The sequence below is a fragment of the Esox lucius genome, chromosome 13 (assembly GCF_011004845.1).
Source record: "Esox lucius isolate fEsoLuc1 chromosome 13, fEsoLuc1.pri, whole genome shotgun sequence".
NCBI classification, from domain to species: Eukaryota; Metazoa; Chordata; class Actinopteri; order Esociformes; family Esocidae; genus Esox; species Esox lucius.
The window spans coordinates 134,262-161,246 of NC_047581.1; the positions used below are offsets into that span (position 1 = coordinate 134,262).

The 26,985-nt window shown below is 39.3% G+C and overlaps 1 protein-coding gene across 6 annotated transcripts; it reads left to right on the top strand.

Moving 5' to 3' along the window:
- The first annotated feature begins 454 nt into the window (after positions 1-454).
- si:dkey-88e18.2 (interleukin-12 subunit beta) lies at positions 455-15,051 on the top strand. Of its 6 annotated transcripts, none has more exons than XM_020045191.3 (10): positions 455-714; positions 1,173-1,299; positions 1,412-1,460; positions 9,529-9,607; positions 9,767-10,003; positions 10,088-10,190; positions 10,641-10,831; positions 13,031-13,179; positions 13,276-13,386; positions 14,811-15,051. In XM_020045191.3, the coding sequence occupies exons 4-10, from the start codon at positions 9,529-9,531 to the stop codon at positions 14,925-14,927; spliced, it is 987 nt and encodes a 328-aa protein (XP_019900750.1). In that variant the 5' UTR covers positions 455-714; positions 1,173-1,299; positions 1,412-1,460; the 3' UTR covers positions 14,928-15,051. The 6 variants fall into 6 exon arrangements, with proteins under 6 accessions (XP_019900750.1, XP_034152184.1, XP_010866848.2 ...); XM_034296293.1 differs by having other exon boundaries at positions 1,176-1,299; XM_010868546.2 differs by lacking the exons at positions 455-714; positions 1,173-1,299; positions 1,412-1,460 and adding an exon at positions 7,192-7,383.
- Positions 15,052-26,985: the final 11,934 nt, after the last annotated feature.

The window sequence follows — 26,985 nt, forward strand, 5'->3', positions numbered from 1 at the left end:
TTAACAAAACATATTTAATCGTATGAAAAAACTACATTTTGTCATATGAAAAAACTGATTGGTAAAAGAGTATGCTTAACTCATTAAATGGATTTTCTACGGTGGCCCTGAAGTACAAATCACAACAGCAATAAGATAAATGCAATAACAAATCATAAAACACAACAGCAAATCATAAAACACAAAAACAAATCATGAAACACAACAACAAATCATGAAACATAACAGCATATAGGAAAACACAACAGCAAATATGAAAACACTTCAACAAATCATGAAACACAATGACATTAACTTCTAACGGAAAAGGTAGGGCCTATCTAGCAGAGGACGGAACCTCCTGATTGGACAGACACACTGTCTGTCTTTTAACAGGAAATGAGTACTCTCACACTAGCTTGCTAGACGGACCTCTCATAGAAGATGCAGTGTTGCCAACTTAGCGACTTTTCAGACCCCCTTAGCGACTTTTTTTTCAAAAAAGCGACTAGTGACAATTCTAGCAACTTTTTGTGGTGTTATTGAAAACTTGTTCTTACACTTCTCAACGAGCAGCAGGTGCCGCCGTGGGCCCCTCCTCCATCTGAAAGCACTCACAGTCCGGTCCTCGCACAGCAGTTACTCCGAGCTGCAGTCAGAGCAGGAGATGTTAACTCCTCCGCGTCCAGACTGAAAAAGAATCGCGCATGCGCTCCGCCAGAGTGTCTCTTTTGGGTAACTTTTGCCGGTCCCAAGCCCGGATAAAGGAGGAGGGTTGGTTTAAAAAAAAAAAAAGAATCGACAGAAGAAAGTTAATTTGTAGTTCTAAACATATTTAGGGTGTTTGTACTCACTTTTTGTCTCTCCTATGACGTTATTCATCTCCTACAGGCAGCGTCCATAACGTGTTAGTGCAGTTCTCTTAATCCATGACCATGATGATATCTCACCTTGTGTGTCGTTCTAAATTTTTTTTTTTTTTGGTATGGCAGGTTTAGTGAAAGATTTGTTTGAGTTTTCACTCCCAGGAAGACTGGTAACTTAGACTCTGGTATAGTTACCATGGTAACTGAAAACATTTTAATATGATCATTGTGCCTAATAAATTCAAAGAAGGACTTGCAAGTCTACAGTTTTTGACCACACTCCAGCAGCATCCGTGTATAATGGCCCCACTCTTGTGTCACTCTCAGAAGAACCTGACAGCTGCCAACAAGGAAAGACTGTTTAGTCCCCACCTCATTCCAGCAGGAAGTAACAGTCGGCAGAAAGAAGGCAAAGCACTTGGATTTTGGACAGATTTGCTTCTTGATTGTTAAGGTTTGTTATGGCTTTTTTATATGGTGTTTGTAAAAAGTGAAAACCTTTAGTTTTCACACTGTTTAAACTTATACTAAAAGATACTAAAACAATGTTGACTTTTCCCTTTCAGAAAAAGCGACCGCTGTGTCCCTAGAGGATGTCCTGCTGTTTGCTACAGGGTTCGCATTATTTCCACCTGCTGGAATAACACCACTACCATGCATCGAGTTCTTACCAAATTCGCCATTCCTTATGTCAAACACCTGTGCAAATACGCTAAAGCTCCCTTTCCTTGAGACCTCAATCAATCAAATTTATTTATAAAGCCCTTGTCATAAAGTGCTTTACAGAGACACTGAAATTCAACAGCAGTTGTCACAAAGTGCTTTACAGAGACACGCGGCCTTAAACCCCAAGGAGCAAACAACAGTAGTGTTGAATTTCAGTGGCTAGGAAAAACTCCCTAAGAAGGTCGAATTTTAGGAAGAAACCTAGAGAGGACCCAGGCTCAGAGGGGTGACCAGTCCTACAGTGTCTTTATGACAAACATGGAGTTTGGCTTACAGAATTCTCCAGGCTTTGGGTGCATTTAATGCTGTGCCAAGTCTGGACTTATTTATAAAGCATAAAAGAGTGCATGCTCAGTTCAAGGTATTTTAATGCGTATTATTTATGTTCATTACTTTGTTCAATGAAAAATCACAGAGCAAATGCTAAGTACAGGTCACATTACAAGTAACAGTAAAATTGTACTCAGCTAAAATGTATGTAGTTTCACATTTGAAACAGTGTATAACATGTTGTGCTTGCGAATACGCTTGTAAACAATACCTCTTGAAAAGAACCACGTTTCTTTGGTTGTTCAGACCTACAATTGACACACAGTTAACTCGATGGTGAATCAGAAAATAAACAAATATAGTTTGGGAGTTACATTTGAGTTTAATATATGTCTCCACTCTGGTATGACACTGCATATACTGAACTCCACTTGCCAAATATGATACTCAATTAACAGCTAAGCCACATTTGAGAATGTTTTCCTTTAACATCTGGCCATTAAGAGTGGGCTGCAGTAGACCATATTTATAGGCCAGCTATTTCTTTCAAGGTGACATATAGTTCTGAGGCTGACTCCCCATCATGTGGCTGCTGTAATCCATTTTGCTCAACAGTCTGTTGAAGATAATCCTGGATGTCTGGATCACTGCATGAATGAAGAGTTTGCCTTGACTCTGGGAACATCCAGTTCCCTGTCTTCAATTGCCAGTCCACAGTCCCTTGAACCAAACCTGCATAGTGACCCAATAATTCATCATAAAGGGAAAATTTAACTCCAAATCCAAATGTATTTCCAATAATATGTGTGGTACAATTTATGCTTTAATACACATTATAGATTTTTGTAAGAATGGATATAGTCAATTCATTGTCAGTTCATATGAGAGTTAGCTGTGAGATAAGAGATAGAGTTCATCTGGAATTCCCCCCCGACATGATGCAAGTCTGGAGGGTCTAATCCTCCTCGATACGTTGATTCACAACCGATGATCCATAATTGTGGCTTAAGGAGCCTGCATAGTAGTCTGTATGTTTGTGTTTGAGGGTACACTGTATTGCAGCCATGATGCCATTTTCAGTCCCTTGGTCTGTCCTCAGTCTCATTGGGACCACACCAAGACTCTTGACACAATTTATATAGTTGTGGGCAATGACCGATGGGTTTTTGTTGGTAGTCCCACAAACAAGCCACATGATCCTTCTTGAAAAGCTGTCAATACATCCTGAGAGGACCAAGCCAAAGGGTTTCAGCTTATTGTATCCATCTACATGCCAAATGTAGTTTGGACCCATGGAGTGATATGTACGCCTCACAAACCTCCGGTGTGTTCTCGCATCCATTCCTTGTGGATTTAGTTGCTTCAGCAATCTCATCACTGTGTGTCATTTAATACGTAGCTTGTGTTTTTGCAAGTACTTGCCACATAGTCTGATAGCCGAATAGTTGCCCTGGTCCACACAGCTCTGTAAGGACGGCATGTCTTACCTCATCCAGTTGTGAATAGTTTTTCCTTCTGTACAACCCTGCTTCTCTCAAATGTGACTTCAAAGTGCGTATACTCATCCTGATGTTGTGATTGGTTGACAACATATCAACTACCACGTCGTATGTATGCCCTGCATCAAAATAATTCTTTATAATAGCGAAAGTATATTTGGGAGTACTCTTGTTTTCAAAATAGGCGCTTTTCCATGTTTTTCACCTCTCCTTCCTATTAAAAGACAGGCAGTCCTTCTGTCCAATCAGGAGGTTCCATCCTCTGCTAGATAGGCCCTACTTTTCCGTTAGAAGTTAATGTCATTGTGTTTCATGATTTTTTTCAAGTGTTTTCATATTTGCTGTTGTGTTTTCCTATTTGCCGTTGTGTTTCATAATTTGTTGTTGTGTTTCATGATTTGTTGTTGTGTTTTATGATTTGTTGTTGTGTTTCATGATTTGTTGTTGTGTTTTATGATTTGCCGTTGTGTTTTATGATTTGTTGTTGTGTTTTATGATTTGTTGTTGTGTTTTATGATTTGTTGTTGCGTTTTTCTTATTGCTGTTGTAATTTGCACTTCAGGCCCACCGTAATTTTGGCGTCCTATCTTAATGCAAACACGTTTTTTCAAGTTCACTTCTTGCGATTACAATTTCTTCCCACCTTCTTTCGATTCACCTTTTCTCAAAACCAAGTTTTGAGCCTGTACTGGCGTGGAGGCGGGGCTTTATCTGGTCAATTAATCTGGTCAGTTAATTCTTGATTTTAGCCTTTCCATGCACTACTTTCCCAATGCAACATGTTGAGAGATGTTTAGCATTGTATAAACTATGCTAAATGTGTGCATTTAAACAGAATATTAAACAGTTATTCCCAGATTACACTGACGTCACTGTTGCCATGGTCACAGACAGATTCTGATGAAAGTTTAATGTGTTCTGGTGACTGAAGACAGACAAGGGCTAATTATCATTTGCTCTAAAACCTATTGGCTTGGAAACATCAAAGTAAAAAAAGTCCAGTTAATGAGTTAAGTATAAACTTTTACTGCATTTCAATTTAGTTTTTATGCCACCCCAATAACAGCAATTTTTTTATATTAAGAACAACTGTAGGCTATAGCACACCCCATCACTGGTGCCCAGCTCACAGCCATCGTAGACCTCCAACGCATGCGGTGTCTGCACAGAGTGCCTCATCAGGGACCCTTCACATCCATGCCACAAACTGTTTGCACTCCTACCATCAGGCAGGCGGTACAGGTCTCTTCATTCTTGCACCAGCAGGCTCAGGAACTGTTTATTTCCGTGTACTGTATCCCAGCTGGATTCTGGGACCTTGTTGCACTATTCCCTTTGTACTACTGGACTCTGACACTGCCTTGCAAATTCTGATAATGGTACTTTTGAGTTGATACTTGACTCTCTCCAAGAAATTGTAATTTCAAGAAGAAGCGAACGGGACAAAAACGTGTTTGAACAAAATTTTTTTTAGATTGGATGCAAAAATCTATTTAATGTGTTAAATATACACTTTTACCGTGCTTTAATAAAGTAAATTCATACAATTGAATTTAGTTTTTTCATACGATTAAATATGTGTTGTTAACCCCGCTTTTATTTTAAAAAAATACTTTATTACGTTTTTCTTTTCTTATGGTCAATACATTTTAGCTCAATTTGGCTCTAGTAACACTTCCAATGCAACCTACAGAGTGCAACCTATACAATGTCCAGTACAAATGATCTGAAAAGACTGTTAACTACACTACAGTTTGTAGACTTCAATGAAATAAACATTGTACGTTAGGTAGCTAGCTACCCAGCCTATTACATCTAGAGTCTAGTGCATGCCAAGCCCCAAGGTACATTATGAGATCAGTCTCACGGGAATAGCAGATGCAACATTACCGCGGTTGACGTAAATAAAATGAACACACCCTGTTCGACAGCCCCTCCTCTTTCCCCGCCTACGTGTACTATGCTCGTTTCCCGATTTCCCAGTAGAGAACCAGAAACGACCGAGGCTGAAGTCTGTCAGTCTCCCTAACTGAAAACCGTTAATGTGCAGGATAAGTCAAAATATTATGATTCGTTTGCCTGTGTAGGATAGAATAAAGATTGGCCACTCCATACACAAACGGCTTGCTAATTTTGAGTAATGTAATTAATGAAGTGCATTGTTTTTAACATTGTTTTGACAACTAGCCATGTACGTCACATAGCTAGGTGGTTACTTACCTGACATGCCTGATGCTAGAACCTAGCTGGCATGCAAATTAGGATAATTTATTAAAACAGATTAAGCTAGGGTAATTAGCCGATATTTGCTATGTTAGTCTTCCACCCATCTCATGCTAATTTCAATAATACAGAAGTAACACTAACGTCTTTCATATATGCAGCTGAAATCAACATAGGCTAATAAATAAAAATTGTATGTAAAAAAAGATATATATATTGTATTTGAAACTAAATAAAATGTTGAAGATCTGACATTGTTTCAAATGTACGAAGTACAATTTCTAAAGGTTCTTTGGCTGTCCTTATTCCCCATAACCCTATTTCTTGGTTCCAGGAAGAGCCCTTTTTGGTTTCAAGTATTTTGGGTTCAACATGGAACCCAAGAGGGTTCTACCTGGAACTAACTAGTTTAACCCACAACCAAATGTTTTTTCTTCTGGAAACAAACAATAGTTCACCCACAAGGACAACCTAAGAAACATTTTTAGATTGTACTCGTAACTGTATTTGGATTAGTTGCATTACATACTTCGAAAAATTTAAAGATTCAAAACAAGAGGACTTTGTTATCAAACCAAGAAAAACAATTCACCCAATTGATCTGAATTTTGGGTGTTGGAGGGTGTTTGAATATCAATGTTATAATGCAAAGTGTTTGGAGAACTTTCTGTATTCTGATTCAATGAGGTTCTTATCTCAATATTGGTGCTAGTTTGAAAATACTTTCTTGGTTCTCAGTGTATGTAAAATGCAGAATAAAAACATCAAAATGTCTTATGGAATCAATTGGTTCAATGAAAATACCATAATTTTGGACTAATTAATAACAGGTGGGAGACGCTAGAATTCAATAATAAAAGGCAAAGCAGTAAAAAAATACCCCGACCATTTGAAATTGTCAAGAAAAAGTACATTCAATGATAAGAGGACCCATCCCCTTTTCTAGCTTGATGCAATTTGCAAAACTTTTAGTTATTTATTTGCAGTAAGTGCTGTGTTCAACAAAAAAAAAATTGTATATTCAGAATATTAATACACAAATCAAAGTTAAACATCAGAATATTCTCAATATTAGTACACAAATCAATGTTAAACATAACATGCTTCATAACATGTAACCCAATTATTCACAAAATCAACTCCATGCAACAAATTGTGTTTACAAACAGTTGTTTTATCGCCAAATGTTTTATTGTTATGGAATGTTTCAAAACAATGTGTTCCAATTCTGGAGCAAAGTTAAGGTTGTTTTCAACACCTTTAATTTGGCGGTAGCTTTAGTTTCCTGTTGTTCTCTGTGTTTCAAAGCAATTTGTTTCATGTAATCCAGGGCAATTATCCAGGGCAATTTGTTTTTATAGAATCTGGTACAAAAGTTTTAAAATGAAACATGTATTTACAACTCAAAATCGCCCTGGATAATGATACATGTAAATGAGGGGTTAATGTTACTGGAGAATGGAAATCATATCACTAAAATAAGTTAGTGATTGGTCCCCAAGAGTTCTTTGAATTGAAACTCTGGGGCAACCCCTACAATTTCTTCGAGGAATCCTAATAACTGCTACTACAATAATATTGCTATATTGTTCACATTTAACTTGCAGCTAATGTGTAACCTCCCCCGCACGCCAACACATCACTCAAAATTCCGTGCCAAAGCTGTGTGGGCATTCGAGACTGACTAGAAAGCAAACTGTCACCAAACTTAGGATATAAAACCCCGCAGCCTTAACATGATATATATTTGAGTCTAACAAGATTGAATGAGCTGACTTCCAAAGATCTATCAAGGTGACCAGCGAAATTTCATCATAACGGTAAACACAAGAACGACGCACCTGTTTGAAATCGTTTACATTTTACAATGCTAAATCAGGTAGAACCAATTTGATGCAAAATGAGTGAATTAGAACTTAAAATTAACATTGGTTAACATTTTTTTTCCGTTCATTTACATCATTTTAGGCTATGCACGCAGTTGTGTTTTTAGTCTTAATAATTTTTAATCGGGATTAAAAGTGTGGCAAACCATTACGTTAATCCTACTCAATTTGATGAAGGCATATTTTATATTTTTTCTTTGACCATTTTTGTATTTTATTTATATTTTAGAGAATATTCGAGAATGCTATTCAATCTATATATGAATATATATTTGTGGATTCTGGGTGTATAGATCTAGTTTTATCCATTAAATTCCTATATCAAATCGATCTCATATGAATATTTAAAAATATGTCGGTCTAGTCCAATATGTTGGTAACTATTTCAAGTTATTATTCTGTAACTAAATATTTTTACTTCCTCCAAATGGTTTATCATATTCAATAATTGGTAGGAAATATTTGCATGAATAGACCAAATGAATCAAATTGCTTAAATTAATCCCAAAACAATATTAATTTATTCAAGAATGGAATATAGGGCAATTCTAGGTAGTTCCAGGTATAGGTATCCATAGGCAGATATCTTCTTACTCTCAAGTTCAAACTTTCACGATTAGGGTGGAACGCTTATTTCATGTTAGATCAGCTTGTCTTATGGCAACTTAATTCTGTTTCTGTATCAGGGTTTACGTTAGCCGGCAAATGCTTTTATCAACGGCCAAAATGTCCGGTGGGAAATATGGATTAGATGCATATTAAATAGCCAAATATTGTGTGACCTATATGATATGTTGCCAAGAAAACAGCGAGCCTCCGCTTGCTCTTACAGTAAAACATTACTGAGTGTTTGGTCAAGTGACTAAGCGTGGCGCCAGTGTCAAAAGCCGCAGTGATGCGTAGTTATATGAAATAGCCTAGTTATTTGAAATTATTTGAATTTGTATTCGACCAATAGGTTTCCTTTGGCTGGAAATGACATAAACAAGTGACAAAACACAGTAAGACATTGTGCTGGAGATAGATAACGTTGTTTTTTTCAAATTATTACGAAAAATGCCATGTCCATGATTATTCATACCCCTTGAAACTGTTGCAATTTTTTGATAAAATGGTCTTGTACTTTCCACCATGAGATAGCATTCTAATCATCTATAAATGGAGAACAGCTGAACAGCAGTAGTTCTCTAGTCAGTTACTAGTCAACTGCAAGTCATGGCTAAAAACAAATAGTTACGTTATTCATTTGTATCTCTAACACAGCCTTACCGTGTTTTGTCACTTATGTCATTTCCAGTCAGAAGAAACCTGACGATTGCTCAGAATTTGGCATGTGTATGAATACTTTTGTGCTTAACTGTATATTTATATCAATACATTTTAATGAGCATTATCTAATTAGGAAATATGGTTGGAAATGACCAAATTCGAGTTAATATTAGTCAAAATATTTTACACACACTTGAGTGTTTTTATTTTGGTCGACCAGAGTTGATAGCACAAATAAACGACTGAAACGCATTTGTCTATTAAATAATAATGTTGAGAAATTATGCTACATTATGGTGCATTGCAAAACAATTCTGTACTTAATGTAAACATACTGAAATTTAGAAGCAAACTAGTTTCAGTAAATTACCTGCGTCTAAACATTCCGCAGAGTTGTCAAACGCTCTGACATCCCATGAAAATGGACCTTCATATGGTAGGCTATTTGTTGTGACGTTTCTAACACTGACTTTAAAATCCCTTATTCAGATTGGAAACATGATTTTGGAATTAAAATATTGTGAAAAAAAGATACAAATAATTGCGATCTGGCTCAAATTATATCGATTTGGCAATTAAGTAATTATTACGACAGCCTAGTTGTAGCCTATATGCTCAGTTCGCAAAGTTTGTGAAGCGTTAATTTTGCTGACTCATTTAAATAAAAAACTTTTTGGATCATAGAGTTTGTGTTTTAAAGCTGTTTAATTGTTGTATATTATTATGGTTATATGTCTGTTCTATATGGCCGGAAATCTCGAATTTTAACGGCCATATTGGTCTCTTTTCCATGTCCTCACTCATCACAAGATGACATTAGTTCCATGGGTCGTCATGCTGCTCTGTGTGAGCCTCCCAAGAGCACAGGGGCTCATCTTCAGTGAAATCTGTGAGTGTGTTTTTCTCTGTCTTGGATGTATGTGTTCGTGTTCCAGATTGTTAACCAGTATTAGTGACTTCACAAGGTTTACATCTGTCGTTATCTCATATGTGGTCTGTATTATTGTGGATCAAATTAAAGCCTATGTGTGTGTGGGGGCCCCTTTAGACGTGGTGAGTGATGAACACAGTTCAGTGAATCTGACCTGTCCCATGGCATTCTCTGGTCCTTTGACTTGGACCCACGGTGACCAGCCTTTGGATTCAGACAACGCCCAGGTCCAAGGCCATAACCTGATACTAAACGACATTTGGCATGGAGAATACAGCTGCTGGAATGGCGAGAGGAAACTTGGATCAGTCTATCTACTTGAAGCGCTGAAAGAGGATGGGGCGGGAGGAACAGGTGTGTGCGCATGTGTGATAGATGTTTGGAAAGATAATTTATGTTTATTGTCCACATATTCACGTGTGTGCGTGTCTATGTTAGATTCTTCAATCAGCTGTTGGGCCAAATCTTATGACTGCATCATTACCTGTATCTGGACCAATAGTGAATTCAGCACTGTCCGACTTGGGCTGGGCCATGCTTGGTAAGACACATTCACACACCATAAAGAAATCCTAACCGCTATTCCTCATCTCAATCCTTACCCTAACCTTAACCCTAACTTTTACCCTAAATTAAAACCTGGCCCTGACTAAATCTAAACCAGACTTCTAGGGCCGGTGTTGCGGACACAGATTCAACCTAGTTTGGGACTCTAAAAATCAATCTCAATCAAAAACTCTTGACATTGATTTTTTTAGTCCTACACTAGGCTAGGCAGTGTTTGTGAAAATATTTCCTGATGTCTAATCCTAACCCTAGTATTTTATGAGAATCAGCCTGATTCTCAGCCCCAATTTGACATCATTTGAAATGTTACTGTACATGGGGAGTCTTTTGGAAAACAGTTACACACACTGTGAACATATGCAAGTACACTTTTTATCACAGACAGAGGCATGCTCATAGTATCTCCTTTTGTGTTTGTTTCAAGTACTCATGGACAGGAAAACTGCACTTGGGTGTACCCAGCAACCAACCTCCAAAATAAAGGGTTTCATTTTAACCTGTCCCACTCCCTTTCACCATACACTGAGGAGATCACTCCCCTTGTAGTCACTGCTGAGGCCATCAATGAGTTTAAATACCTTAGGAAGACCAAGAGATTCTACCTGCGTGACATTGGTGAGTCGATCTATCTTCATAACATGAGGTAACACAATGTACTTCAATGCGCTTGCATATGGGCAAGACTGGCATATCATAACAATAGAGTACTGTTGATGTAAGGCCTGTGTACAGTTGTGCTCATAAGTTTGCATACCCTGGCAGAAATAGTGAAGTGTTGGCAGTGATTTGGAAATATGATCATGCAATATTATTTAAGAAAAGTGATCATATGAATCCATTTATTATCATCTATTTGTTTGGCTCCTTTTTAAATCATAATGATAACAGAAATCACCCATGGCCCTGATCAAAAGTTCACATAACCTTGAATTTTTGGCATTGTTACATACATGCAAGTTGACACACTCAGGTGAAAATGAAATTAAAGATGAATTTCTCCCACCTGTGGCTTTTTAAATTGTGATTAGTGTATGTGTGCAAATAGTTAATGAGTTCGTTAGCGCTCACATGGTTGCACTGAGCAGGTTAGATACTGAGCCATGGGGAGCAGAAAATAACTGTCGAAAGACCTGCGTAACAAGGTAATGGAACTTTATAAAGATGGAAAAGGATATAAAAAGATATCCAAACCCTTGCAAATGCCAGTCAGTACTGTTCAATCACTTATTAAGAAGTGGAAAATTAGTGGGTCTCTTGATACCTAGCCAATGTCAGGTAGACCAAGAAAGATTTCAGCCAAAACAGCCAGAAGAATTGTTTGAGATACAAAGAAAAACCCACAGGTAACCTGAGGAGAAATACAGGCTGCTCTGGAAAAATAGTGTGGTTGTTTTAAGGAGCACAATAAAATGATACTAGAACAAAAGTGAGCTGCATGGCCGATTTGCCAGAAAGAAGGGTTTAATGCGCCAGTGATACAAAAAAGCCTGGTTACAATATGCCTGACAACACCTTGACATGCCACACAGCTTCTGGCACACTGTAACCTGGAGTGACAAGACCAAAATAGAGCCTAATGGTCACAACCATAAGCACTATGTGTGGAGAGGGGTCAACAAGGCCTATAGTGAACAGAATATCATCCCCACTGTGAAGCATAGTGGTGGCTCACTGATGTTTTGGGGGTGTGTGAGCTCTAAAGGCACAGGGAATCTTGAATGCAGCATGTTATCAGAAAATACTGGCAGACAATTTGCATTCCTCTGCACGAAAGCTGCACATGGGACGCACTTGGACTTTCCAGCACAACAATCACTCTAACCACAAGGGCAAGTTGACCCTCCAGTGGTTATAGTAGAAAAAAGGTGAAGGTTCTGGAGTGGCCATTACAGTCTACTGACCTTAATATCATTGAACCCCTCTGGGGGGATCTCAAACATACGGTTCATGCAAGACGATCAAATACTTTGCATGACCTGGAGGCGTTTTGCCAAGACGAATGGGCAGCTATACCAACTGTAAGAATTTGGGGCCTCATAGACAACTATTACAAAAGACTGCATGCTGTCATTGATGCTAAAGGGGGCAATACACAGATTTAATAACTAACGGTATGCAGACTTTTGAACAGGGGTCAGTTAATTTTTTTCTTTGTTGCCATGTTTTATTTTATGATTTTGCCACTCTGTTATGACCTACAGTTGAATGTGAATTCCAAAAGAAATAAAATACATGTGTTTTGCCTGCTCACTCATGTTTTCATTACAAATGGTACATGCAGCTACGGAAAAATGTAAAAGACCACTGCACCTTTTTCTTTCCTTTCCAAAAAAGCCGTGGTCTCTTAATTTGAACTCTTCTGTTCCTCACTCAAAACTTTCCTTTTCAACTTTTTTGGAAAGGAAAGAAAAAGGTGCAGTGGTCTCTTAATTTGTACCAGAGCTATATATATATCCAATTCTCCAAGGGTATGCAAACTTCTGAACTGTATATTTATAGCTTGTCCTCACAATGTTGATAACTAGTCAGTCTTGATCAGTTATTGTTGAGGAAAGATTTAAAACACAATTATTGACCTCCCAAGTTGTGCAGGAGTATAAGTCTGTTTTTGTCATACTATACTGACCCCTGAAGAAAATTGTCTGAATCCATTGGATGTTCTTGGAAGAAGACAGGGCTGTAGAAATAATTTGGGAGGGTAGAAAACCTGATGTTATTACCCTAATGGAAACAATCTTATCAGAATGTTTTGTTTAGGTGCAAACATTTTTCCAATTATGAAATAACAAATACACCCCTGTAATGTCTCCAAAGTCCAGCCCGACAGTCCTACAGTTGTGACGTGCCTAATGAACGGTGAGAATCTGGAGGTGAAAGTAGAACCACCAACCACCTGGAACTCTCCTCCCAGCTACTTCCCTCTGGAGCACCAGATAGCATACATATTAAAAGACAATGGCGAGGTACAACAAACACATATGTACATATTCACGCAAGCAAGCAGATGCTGGTTAATAGACATTTTTAACTGAGGTAACTCCTTCACTATTTTTCCCTAGGAAAAGCACTCTATGGAACTGCACATCCCAAAATATGTCAGCAAGGTAAGGGTCCGTTCCAGAGACCCCTTGGTGCCTTCTGCCTGGAGCCAGTGGACTCCTTGGAAAAATGTAACTGACTAAGATATCTCATCATAAAAAAATGCTATTTAGCTGATGCTTTTATGCACTGACAGTGTTTCTATCTCTTCCATTTCTACTCTGTCCCTTCAGTGTATACTGTCCTTCTTTCTTTAAGCACTGGTCCCCATAAATCAAGTGCCTTCTAACAAGAAAAGACATTTGCAAAACATTGGCTACTCAATTATATTTATTGAATAACATTTGTGTTATTGAAATGTGCTTTTTCATGCTAGCTTAATAGCAGGAATGCTTCAAAGGGTTTATTGTGCACAAATGCAACCCTGGTTTATAGTTGTCTCAAGTGAGATCTGTCACCTTATCTCTGTTTCTCTGTTGTGATATTTCTATGTACACTGGTGGTTTGGCTCTGTCTCTGTACGTCACAACTATTGCTATTAAAAGAACAGTGCATTTCCTGTCTCACACTTCTGTTTACTTGTATACTGTATATATTCTGTATATGGATTTTAGGTTAGAGTTAGGTTTATGGTTAGAAGTTAAGGTTACAGTAAGGCTGTGCCATACATTTTAGATTAATGAGGTTAAGGTTAATTTTAAGGTTAGACCTTGGTTTTTGGTTAGGTTTATAATTAGAGGTTCAGGATTATGTTTAAAGGAAAACAGGTTTGTCCAGAAAACATATTGTGGTGTTTGTGTGGGTGTGTTTGTGTATATGTATGTAAATGTTTTACTAACCTGGTGGGAACAAACATCCCGCCATAAACGGTAAAACAAGGAACTTTGAATTTAGGATTTAGCCAGTACTCATGAGGAAAAATGCTATTAATGGATATAATTATCATTACATTTAGAATTAGATGTTATGAGTTTGTTTTGGGGTTATCATTAGAGGTTGGAGTTAGGTTATAGTTTTTTCATGGAGTTAATATTTGGGGTCCTTACCAAGATAGTAAAACAAAAGATTGAAGATGTAATTAAATTATATTGTAATAAAGAAATGGAAGAAAGCCAAACATTTAAACCTGCTACACAGATTGGTTTTACTAGGGTATTGTTGTGTTATTATGCCTCACACCCAAGCACATTTATAAAACATTTTTTAAACAGAATCTTTCTAGGTATGGCAAGTATGACAGATTACATTCATCAAATTCATACATTTTAAGCAATGACCTGCTAACAATGTGACGTAACTACCTTGCAGAGGGGCAGAATGAGATTTGAAAGGTTACCTGCTGGACACTAAAATGCATGCAAGCGAACGAGAGGTGGCTGGTGGACAATGTTTATATGTTTCTATTGCAGCCATTATAATGAGCCCATCCTCCAAAAATCCACCCACCAACCTCCTCTGCTGAGGTGCCCAAATGTAATAAATTAATTGATTTATTTTAGAAATTACAGATAAAGCTTATGGACAGGAAACCTTCTCTTCATTTTCCTCTCTACAGATTATCGGAGACAAGAAAGACAAGAGAAACAAAGGAAAATACATCATTCGCTGCAACGCAGGAGGAAAAAAGGGGAACAAGACCAAATCAAGACCTGCTATGTCTGCGAATCACTAATGCACAACATCATCTGTTTTGACATAGTGTTGGCCTACCCCAAGCGGGTAGAAAATGTATACTTAATTGTGCTCCAAATGTATTTGATACTTAGTAAACCTCAAATAAACGTATATTTTATATACTTCTTGAAAATAGTATGCTTACTGTGTGATACTGTATTTAAACAATGTAATTAACCCAATACTTTGTGAGACTATATTCTTACTAAATCTTTTTTTCTGCATTCTTAAAAAAGTATTCTTGATCTTATCTTATTGTTAATTTTATTTTAATAGTAATGAAAATCTATTAAAAGTTTATTGCATAAACAATTAGTATTTAATTATACTGACTGACAAAATTAATACATGAAAAGAATGTCCTATTAATTATAATTTAACATAGTTTTTGTAAGTTTCCTAGAATTACATTTCCTCATTTTTTTTAATCAAGCATATCTACAAAATATAATTGAATGCAAATGTCCAATAGTAGGTTATCAAAATATATTTTAAAAGTATAGTTTAACTTAGTTCTACTCGCGAATTAGCTCAAGGGTCCTGCGGAGGATGATGCAATTGACCAGCCCCATCATAGTTTTTTATAGAATATGGTTGCCTTGCCTCATCAAGCTCTAGTGACTCCTTGTGGCAGTTTCGGTGTCTGTCTGCTCAAAACGTCCTGGTAAGCATGCATTGTTATAAGTCACAGAAAGGCTAATCATTTATTACAAATACAACCACAGCATGTCAACAGTAAGAAAATGCTGTTTTGAGCAGTTTTTTCCCCAATTGTTAGTTGATTTGAAAGTCTGTGAGGCACATGGGGAATAAAATACTATAAACTAAGCTTCTTTTTTTTTTTAAATGCACAAAATTTGGTATAAGAATTAAAAGGTGTACCTGTGAGAGTAGATGGAAAAGAACACACCACAATTGTTTGTAGATCTCTAGCTCATATGGATAGTGAGCTATTTAAAAAGGATTGTATAGAAGGATACATTCCGATAAAATCACTGAAATTGAAAATGGCAAATCTAAGGGGCGTACCCTTGACAAGAAAGGTCAGTGAACCAAATGCAAGTGGTTTTAGATGTCAATGTCATCTGGAATGGAAGCTATTAAAAATAGTTCATGTGAATTAGGTAATAGAGTTGTAACAATGCATGTAATTATAAAAATAATTCAAGATAATCAATTTGGAAAAAAATAAGAGGTGTACCTTTCAGAAGAGAGGTAAAGGAACACAACACACTTGTTTTTAGATCTCTAACTCATATGGATAGTGAGCTATTAAAATAATTGTTGTTTAGAAAGATAAATTCCTGTACATTTTCTGAATTTGAAAATGGCAAATCTAAGGGGTGTACCATTGACAAGGAAAGTCAGTGAACAAAATGCAAGTGGATTTAGAGGTACATGTCATCTGGATTGATTATCTCACCCGGCACAGCCAGAAGAGGACTGGTCACCCCTCTGAGCCTGGGTCCTCTCTAGGTTTCTTCCTAAAATTCGACCTTAGGGAGTTTTTCCTAGCCACTGAAATTCAACACTATCGTTGTTTGCTGCTTGGGGTTTAGGGCCGGGTGTCTCTGTAAGGAACTTTGTGACAACTGCTGTTGTAAAAAGGGCTTTATAAATAAATTTGATTGATTGATTGATTGGAAGCTATTAAAAATTGTTCATGTGAATTGGGTAGAAGAGTTGTAACAATGCGTGTACTTTAAAAAAAAAAGTAATATAATGAATTTGGGGAAAATAAAAAGTGCACCATTCAGGAGAGAGGTAATGGAACACACCACACTTGTTTGTAGATCTCTAACTCATATGGAAAGTGAGCTATTAAAAGAGTGGTTTCGAAAGATAAATTCCTGTAAATTAACTTAAATCTGAAATGGCAAATCTACCTTTGACAAGGAAGGTCAGTGAACAAAATGCAAGTGGATTTAGAGGTCCATGTCATCTGGATTGGAAGCTATTAAACATTTTCATGTGAATTATTTAATCGAGTTGTAATAATGCATGTATTTATAAAATGAAATACAGATAATTAATATTGATAAAAGAGGTGTACTTTTCAGAAGAGAGGTAAAGGAACATACCACACTTGTTTGTAGGTCTCTAGCTCATGTGGATATTGAGCTATTAAAAACATTGTATAGAATGATCAATTCTGATATAATCACTGAAATGTAAAAGGGCAAATCTAAAGGTCAGTGACCAACATACAAGTGGTTGTAGGTTTATATGTCATCTTTAACCACTACGACACGGCATTACACGTTTCAGCAGTCGCTAGACTCCATTGAGGATTGTGTTAAATAGGCTTTCTAGTATCTACTAACTTCCTAGGAATATTCGTAAGAATTTAGCAATTTCTAGCAAGACTGAAGATGAACTATTCCATGGCAGAAACAGTCGCAATATAAACGTATACAGTTTCAGGTTTTGGTTTAAACTGGCAAAGTTTTTTTTTTACAGAATAATTCACAATGCATACTTTGCTTCGCCTGCGAGGAGATATGAACTTGGGTTCATAAGTCTGCTTTTCTAACCACTACGCTATTTAACAAGGAGGCACTCAGTCAGTCAGTCAGTAAGAGACATTCACTTTTCTTAGCCGGCTCCACTTACGCAGTCCAGCAAAAAATGAAATATATAAGGTCTAACAATCAAAATATATTTATTTAGAGTGTTGTTTAATAACACAAAGAGTGTCTGTACTTATGATTTTCTTTTACAGGGGCAGCTATTATTAGGTTGACACAAAATAAAATATATTTTTTAGTCACATTGAATCAGCGGTATTGCACTTTCAAGACGGTCCCTAAACTACTGAACAGACATTCGACAAAGAATGTGGTAACAGACATTATATATTAGGCAACTACCATCACAGATCATCTGACAACATAGAGGGTCACCAATTATGTGGCACACTTTGTTTGGCTGAACATTCATTTTAAATTGTTCAGCATGACTAAAAAGAGTTGATGCAGTGGTGTCTTCCAAAGTGTAAATTCCAGTTCAGAATTATCTCAACATTGCTCACATTCCAGAATAATATTTTTAACTTTGGGTCTGACATTGTGTGAGGTTTCAAATATAGTTTTGCATAGGCCTTCTGCAGCTACATGTTAGTGCTATGACATACACTCACCTAAAGGATTATTAGGAACACCATACTAATACTGTGTTTGACCCCCTTTCACCTTCAGAACTGCCTTAATTCTACGTGGCATTGATTCAACAAGGTGCTGAAAGCATTCTTTAGAAATGTTGGCCCATATTGATAGGATAGCATCTTGCAGTTGATGGAGATTTGTGGGATGCACATCCAGGGCACAAAGCTCCTGTTCCACCACATCCCAAAGATGCTCTATTGGGTTGAGATCTGGTGACTGTGGGGGCCATTTCAGTACAGTGAACTCATTGTCATGTTCAAGAAACCAATTTGAAATGATTCAAGCTTTGTGACATGGTGCATTATCCTGCTGGAAGTAGCCATCAGAGGATGGGTACATGGTGGTCATAAAGGGATGGACATGGTCAGAAACAATGCTCAGGTAGGCCGTGGCATTTAAACGATGCCCAATTGGCACTAAGGGGCCTAAAGTGTGCCAAGAAAACATCCCCCACACCATTACACCACCACCACCGGCCTGCACAGTGGTAACAAGGCATGATGGATCCATGTTCTCATTCTGTTTACGCCAAATTCTGACTCTACCATCTGAATGTTTCAACAGAAATCGAGACTCATCAGACCAGGCAACATTCTTCCAGTCTTCAACTGTCCAATTTTGGTGAGCTTGTGCAAATTGTAGCCTCTTTTTCCTATTTGTAGTGGAGATGAGTGGTACCCGGTGGGGTCTTCTGCTGTTGTAGCCCATCCGCCTCAAGGTTATCCGTGTTATGGCTTCACAAATGCTTTGCAAATGCTTTTTCAGTCAAAGTTGCTCTTCTATCAGCTTGAATCAGTTGGCCCATTCTCCTCTGACCTCTAGCATCAACAAGGCATTTTCGCCCACAGGACTGCCGCATACTGGATGTTTTTCCCTTTTCACACCATTCTTTGTAAACCCTAGAAATGGTTGTGCATGAAAATCCTAGTAACTGAGCAGATGGTGAAATACTCAGACCGGCCCATCTGGCACCAACAACCATGCCACGCTCAAAATTGCTTAAATCACCTTTCTTTCCCATTCATACATTCAGTTTGGAGTTCAGGAGATTGTCTTGACCAGGACCACATCCCTAAATGCATTGAAGCAACTGCCATGTGTTTGGTTCATTAGATAATTGCATTAATGAGAAATTGAACAGGTGTTCCTAATAATCCTTTAGGTGAGTGTACTTAAATAGGAAAGGAAATACGATTTCTTTCTGATTGATCTGTGCTGATAAGGTAAAGTGATAATTTTTTTTCTGTACAGTACAGTTACTACTTTGTGTGAGACAGACATTGAAATTTCTGTGAACAACTGCCAGGTTAACGGAATTTAAATACAAAGAATTTTTGGCATGAAAACTTTTTGATATATTTTCACATTTCATTCAAATCCAATTCCTACTATTCTGCCTGACTGTTTGTGGACACATGCCCCCAGTAGATGCCTGTATGTTTAGGCTGTGGAAAGATTTCCGGTTGACATAGTCTGCATCCACAGGTCCAGATGGGGACTGGCATTCACAAGGGTACAGTCTATTGTGCCTATAACATTGGGGAAGCCTGAAAAAGAGGATTACATTAATACAGAAACTTGTCAACCTGTAGGCTACTTTATATTTATTTTAATGGTCACATACCTGCAATTGAATAAAATGCCTCCTTTGTGTTTCAAGATGACCAGGGAAAGTGATGAAAATATTCAGGTACTGCTTTAGAGCAAGGCATTCCCTTATTTCCTGGAATGCAGTTGCCTTTGCAAGACCTTCTGCATCACCAATACTGTACAAGAATGTCCCACATACAAAGAAACGCTGAGCTATGCAGACAGACTGAACAGTGGTCAAGGCTTGGCTACATTGAGTGTGCTTCCTTATGTGTGGTTCCAGCAGACTGCATATATAAACTTTGCTGGGCCCACTGAACCTGTATCTCTCCCACAGATACTCATCAGTGAAGCCCAGTGGAGAACTTCTGTCTCTGAAGACCCTTGGGGCTGGTGGTGTAAATGCTTTGTGTAGAATCTGATCACGTTCATTCACAGGGTTGTTGAGGAATGGACATGCCATATTTGGTTGCATCTGGCTGATCTTTAGATGCACTGCTTATATAAACTAAATCTCAAATTGTGTAATTGCATACTATGTAGTATGCCAGATTAGTATGCGAGAAGATTAGTATGTCTTAAACCATTGTACGCTGAAAATAGTATGCCAATGGTCTACTCTTTCTGTTGGATTTTTGAATTATGCACCCATTCAGGCTTGTTGATGTAGACCACAACTAGGCTACTTGCGCAGTGAAAGAGGAGGGGTTTTCGTGGTTCTCTTGTCATTTCACTGGACAAAACAGTCAGTTATCCTCACCTGTATTGATTGTTACTGCATCAGTGCTGAACGTTGTTGTGCCCTGAAATGAAATTGATTTGGTAAAAGTTAAATTTCGTCTTCAGTTTTGCTAGCAATTGCTCAGTTCTCATGACTATTCCAAGCAGTTAGATACAAGTTTTACTGACTTATAAGCTTTTAAAATGGCCAGTGGCAAAACCCTTACACTTCATAGATTGTGTTAGAAGTAAACTTAATAAGAAATGTTAGTCAGTTTAACACAATGCTTAATGGTGACAAGCAAAATACTCAAACTTGGCGTGATGTTAATATGCGACAAAATGTAATGTTGACAATGTAGACCCCAATCAGTCCCAATACTGGCATACTAGCTTACTATATACTACATTAGATACTTAATCTGCAAAGTACGTACTGTACTTGTAGTATGTAGTATGCGATTTGAGATGTCAATTAACTATTGGCTTTTGAAGCCAGTGAAAGTAAGACATGCTTTTCTTAACTTGTTTATTTTTATTGATATGTTCTTTGAAACGAATTTAAACACGTCAATTCATGCTTGCTCACAATGACAGGAAAAGTCTGAATTTATGTTTCAGGACACGAACAGGACAAAAGTGATGCGAGCGAGAAAATACACAGAACGTATTTTTGTGATCCTGTTTCCGCCTGTTGGACATTCCAACTTAACCTCAGTGCATTTAAGCCCCTCATATTTTGTGATCCATACTCCAAAGCGTGTGGGCATGATTGATTGACAACAGCAGCAGCGGGCAACAAAAAAACTGCAATCAAAGTACTTCTATAGTACAACCCCATTTCCAAACAAGTTGGGATGCTGTGTAAAATGCAAAAAGAAAATAATGGAATGATGTGCAAATCATGTATCTCTATCTTCAGTTGAAAACCGTACAAACTCAACATATCAAATGTTTAAACTGTGAAATTGTATTGTTTTTGGAATGTTGCATCACTTCTTGTTGCATCACTTCTTCTTTTAACAATACTCTGTAAGCTTTTGGGAACTGAGGAGACCAATTGGAGTAGTTTTGAAAGTGAAATGTTTTCTTGCTTGATATAGGATTTCAGCTGCTCAACAGTTCATGGTCTCATTTGTCGTATTTTTCATTTTATAATGCATAAAATGTTTTCAATGGATGACAGTCTGGACTGCAGGCAGGCCAGTTTTGCACCCTGACTCTTTTACTACAGAGCCATGCTGTTGTAATAAATGCAGAATGTGCTTTGGCATTGTCTTGCTGAAATAAGCAAGGCCTTTACCAGAAAAAAAGATCTGGATGTCTGGATGGCTGTGTTAGAAATCAGGCATTTCGTATAGTGGCTGTAATAGTGATCGCGTAGCTGGTTGTCAAGGGAGAGAGTAATTCAATTATTTATTGCAGCATTTGATAGTCTATTGTTCATGATGGTACAGACTGGTACAAATAGAGGAGGGTCGAAGATGTACAAGTATTAAATATGGTGTATGTGACAAGTGGGATAAATAGTTGTTTGGGTACAAATGGTGATACTAAATGTCTAGTTGTGCAATTGAGGCAAAATGAAGGAGTAAGGTATCATGTGCAACCGTAATAGCAGCAATGAGGTCCCCGAGGTAGACGTGTAACAACTGTAAAATGCAAGTACGATGGCAATTCTAAATGTGCAAAGAGGCTTATTGAATGTGCAAGGTGCATGTGCAGCTGAAATGCAGGGATAGAGGTTCCCGAGGTAGACACATACCTGTAACAACTGAAAACTTCCATTGTCAGACTTTACAAGGCAGTGTCAGAGTAGTACAAAGGGAGTAGTGCAACGGGGGGGGACAGAAAATATTTTTTAGAAAGGACAGTCCTTATTTTTTTTTGGTTCCAAAACGGTCTCTTTCTGGTGACTCAACTGTTCAAAGAGAAAGGTGTACTACTTAGTTATGCAGAGTTTCTAGCCCTTTATATGATTCCAATAATTCCCAAGAAATTTGTTATTCCTTCTGGAGTTAATGTGAGGGAATTTTCTATAAACTGCATATATAATCACATGATTTATGAATATATCAATAAGCATGCATAATCACACGTTTTAGGGATATATAGTAACGAGTGATCAAGAAACACTATGAGTTCTTAGATGAGGCCACCCACACACACACACACAGACAGAAAGCCCTAGAAAACATATGGCCTTGAGATTGGGGCAATTGGTCTTGACGCTCCATAGGGGTTTATCAGTAATAGTGCAATTCAGCAGAACAGCATCCTGTGTCCAGATATTCATGGCCCTGAAATGTATGGCTTTTTGAGTTCAATGAAAGTGTGACCCCAACATGAACCATGAGATCTTCAAGTTAAGTTAAGGACACTCAGGAAGTGATAAGGGGCAAGAGGTAAACCTTGCCTTAAAGGGGACTTCCAAAGAAGGATGGTTAGATGGCGTGATGGTTGGTCAGATGGCGTGATATTTGAAGATTTGGTATAAAGATAGGGGGGCAAGAGATAAACCCCACCTTAAAGGGGACTTCCAAAAGGGATGGTCAGATGGCGTGATGTTTGAAGGTTTTGTATAAAAAGCCATGGTCCTGAGCTTAGAATTTGGATGTGTCTGCAGAAGGGCTTTAATGTATGTCATTGTTCTATGATTTTCATTAAAGTATATTGGATTCACAAGTTCCTGAGTTGAAGTGCTTTTTGTTTTAGTTGTTGTGGACTTGGTTTTCCACGACAAAAACAACAGGAAAATATGAGCTTTCTTTCATGTGATGTAGCCTCAGTACCTTCTGTCATTTCTTACTGGAATGGTTTTCTACAAAATATTAATTGGAAGATGGTTTGGTCACTTTCTCAAAAATTCCTTTTATCTAATAATCTAATGTTTTGTACACATTTTTACAAAAGTCAGAGCTGTAGTACTCGAGGCGAGTCCAGTCTCAAGACCACTTTTTGAGTGTCTCGGTTTTGTCTTGGTCTCGGGTGCATTTGTGCTTGGTCTTGACTTGGTCTCGGACTGTGAGGACTTTAAATTCTTCCCAAGACCAGTCAAGTAAAAATCAGCCCAAAATATCCAAATAAGTCCCCCTCAATATTCATAAAAGGCCATCTTGTCCCCCCAATAATTGAATATTGTGATAATGCGGCAACTTCGTTGTGGATGTTGGTGCGTCTTTCTCCCCTGCTCCCTATTTCAAAGCCCGACCAGCCCACTTTCCAAATCTATTCCACTTGCCATTTATGAATTAAACTGATCTCTCTTGAAATCCATGTCATGCTTTACCCTGTACCTTTGTACTGGCGTCCTATGAGTGAATTTGTAGCAGGAGATACGATCGGACTTCGCTTTAAATATGGATGGTAAATATCCACTTTTCAACTAACAACTTTTATCAGGAAAATAATGACTAGGTGCTTGCCCATTTCACTAGAATTTTTTTGTATTATTTGTTCGAACTTTGATTGGAATACAATATAACTGGGATGTGTCATGGACTTTTGACAAGAGTAGCTACTGACCGCTAATATCCCGAACAGTCTAGCTAGAACTGAACTACAGCGCAGTAGCCTCTATTATTAGCTACAGTAGCTAGTGTGATGGTAATTTTATCGATCAGAACTCTTTAAGAAGGAAGTACAGAGACGAAATACTCTTGGCACATTCTAACAGTTTTATTAATATTTGCAAATATGAGAGACGCGTCAAAAGCTTACATACATAATCATCCGAGGAGTCTCTGACTCAAAAATGCACAATCCGTTTTTATTATATAGAAAAAGGGGTGTGGTAAGATGCTGCCATCTGTCTTGTCACATAAGATTTTACCCAAAGGGCGGGTTGTCCCCCCCCCCACATGGGTAACCTCATCAACTCTAGGAGCAGACTCACAGCACCTGGACAAAAAACAGAGACACTAAAGGGTTATACAGATGGGCAGATTTACGATTAACCCTATAATCTGCTGGTGCCGGTCAAGGATGCCCCCCTAGGACAAATACCAAATCCCTCTCAGCGTCTCTAACTAGTAACTCATTCATTCTCACATCCAAACAATGGGACTCAGTCCTTTAAACAGTAAGAATACATCAGGTTTCAGAATTTCCACAACACTAGCCTTGCTGGAATATTAACAATTAGTGGCTAGTTTGTCCCGTCCATTCCAGCTCTGAGATAGCTTGTTGTGCCATTTCTTGTCTGAATTGGATGCTGGCTATCTTAGATTGCGCTGAAAATTCAAAAATGTTTCCTTCATAACGTTGCTTGGGATGGTGTTGTCATTTTATTTTGCTGCAGGGCATGACCGATCATGAACAAGACAAAGACAGCAGATGATATCTGAAACTTTGCAAAAAAGAAATTACTGGAAACGTTAGGCATCAACTATGCATGTCTGATTGTATTGTTTCACTCATTTAGCAAAGTGATTCTGAACCAGCAGGACAGTAGGGTGGATGCTGAGGTGAGTGATAAAATCTATACAGTGGGCAGAACAACAACTGCTGATTTTACAGGTTTTCCCACTTACAAAAATGAAGTCTGTCATTTTTATCATAGGTACTCTTCAACTGTGAGTGATGGAATCTAAAAGAAAAATCCCAAAAATCACATTGTATGATTTTTAAGTAATACATTTGCATGGGGTCAGACGGGTCAGACTAAGAGCGGTTCAAAAACCCCTTAATGATGAAAACAATCTTGTGTTCTGTGACACCGCCCGGCATGGCGCAGCCGGGGCCCCACCCTGGAGCCAGGCCCGGAGTTGGGGCTCGTTTGCGAGCGCCTAGTGGCCGGGTCTTTCCCCGAACGAGCGACATGGGGCCGCCCTCCCGTGGGCTCACCACCCACAGGAGAGACCATAAGGGGCCGGTGCAGAGAGGATCGAGCGGCAGTCGAAGGCGGGGGCATAGACAACCCGATCCCTGGACATGGAAACTAGCTCTAGGGACGTGGAACGTCACCTCGCTGGCGGGGAAGGAGCCTGAAATCGTGCGTGAGGTTGAGAGGTTCCGACTAGAGGTAGTCGTGTATCACCTCTACGCACGGCTTGGGCTCTGGAACCACACTCCTTGAGGGAGGATGGACTCTTCACCACTCTGGAGTTGCCCATGGTGAGAGGCGGCGGGCTGGTGTGGGTTTGCTTATAGCTCCCCAGCTCTGCCGCCATGTGTTGGAGTTTACCCCGGTGAACGAGAGGGTCGTTTCCCTGCGCCTAAGGGTCGGGGATAGGTCTCTCACTGTTGTTTGTGCCTACAGGCCGAATGGCAGTGCAGAGTACCCGACCTTCTTGGAGTCTCTGGGAGGGGTTGCTGGAAAGTGCTCCGACTGGGGACTCTATCGTTCTACAGGGGGACTTCAATGCCCACGTGGGCAACGACAGTGACACCTGGAGGGGCGTGATTGGGAGGAACGGCCCCCCTGATCTGAACCCGAGCGTTGTTCAGTTCTTGGACTTCTGTGCTAGTCACAGTTTGTCCATAACGAACACCATGTTCAAGCATAAGGGTGTCCATCAGTGCACGTGGAACCAGGACACCCTAGGCCGTGGGTCGATGATCGACTATGTTGTCGTTTCATCTGACCTGCGGCCGTATGTCTTGGACACTCTGGTGAAGAGAGGGGCGGAGCTGTCAACTGATCACCACCTGGTTGTGAGTTGGATCCGATAGCGGGGGAGGAAGCTGGACAGACTCCTGTCAGAGAGATCTTTAACTCCCACCTCCGGCAGAGCTTCGACTGGATCCCGAGGGAGGCTGGAGATATTGAGTCCGAGTGGACCATGTTCTCCACCGCCATTGTCGAAGCGGCCGCTCGGAGCTGTGGCCGTAAGTTTTCCGGTGCCTGTCGAGGCGGCAATCCCTGAACCCGGTGGTGGACACCGGAAGTAAGGGATGCTGTCAAGCTGAAGAAGGAGTCCAATCAGCCCTGGTTGGCTTGTGGGACTCCTGACGCAGCTGACGGGTACCGACAGGCCAAGCGGACTGCAGCCCGGGTGGTTGTGGAGGCAAAAACTCGGGCCTGGGAGGAGTTCGGTGAGGCCATGGAGAAGGACTATCGGCTGGCCTCGAAGAGATTCTGGCAAACCATCCGGCATCTCAGGAGAGGGAAACAGTGCCCTACCAACGCTGTTTACAGTAGAGGTGGGCAGCTATTGACCTCAACTGGGGATGTCGTCGGGCGGTGGAAGGAGTACTTCGAGGATCTCCTCAATCCCGCCGTCACGTCTTCCATTGAGGAAGCAGAGGATGAGGGCTCAGAGGTGGACTCGTCCATCACCCGGGCTGAAGTCACAGAGGTGGTTAAGAAACTCCTTGGTGGCAAGGCACCGGGGGTGGATGAGATCCGCCCTGAGTACCTCACGTCTCTGGATGTTGTGGGGCTGTCTTGGCTGACACGCCTGTGCAACATCGCGTGGCAGTCGGGGACAGTGCCTCTGGGATGGCAGACCGGGGTGGTGGTCCCTCTTTTTAAGAAGGGGGACGGGAGGGTGTGTTCCAACTATAGGGGGATCACACTTCTCAGCCTCCCCGGGAAAGTGTATGCCAGGGTTCTGGAGAGGAGAATATGGCCGATTGTAG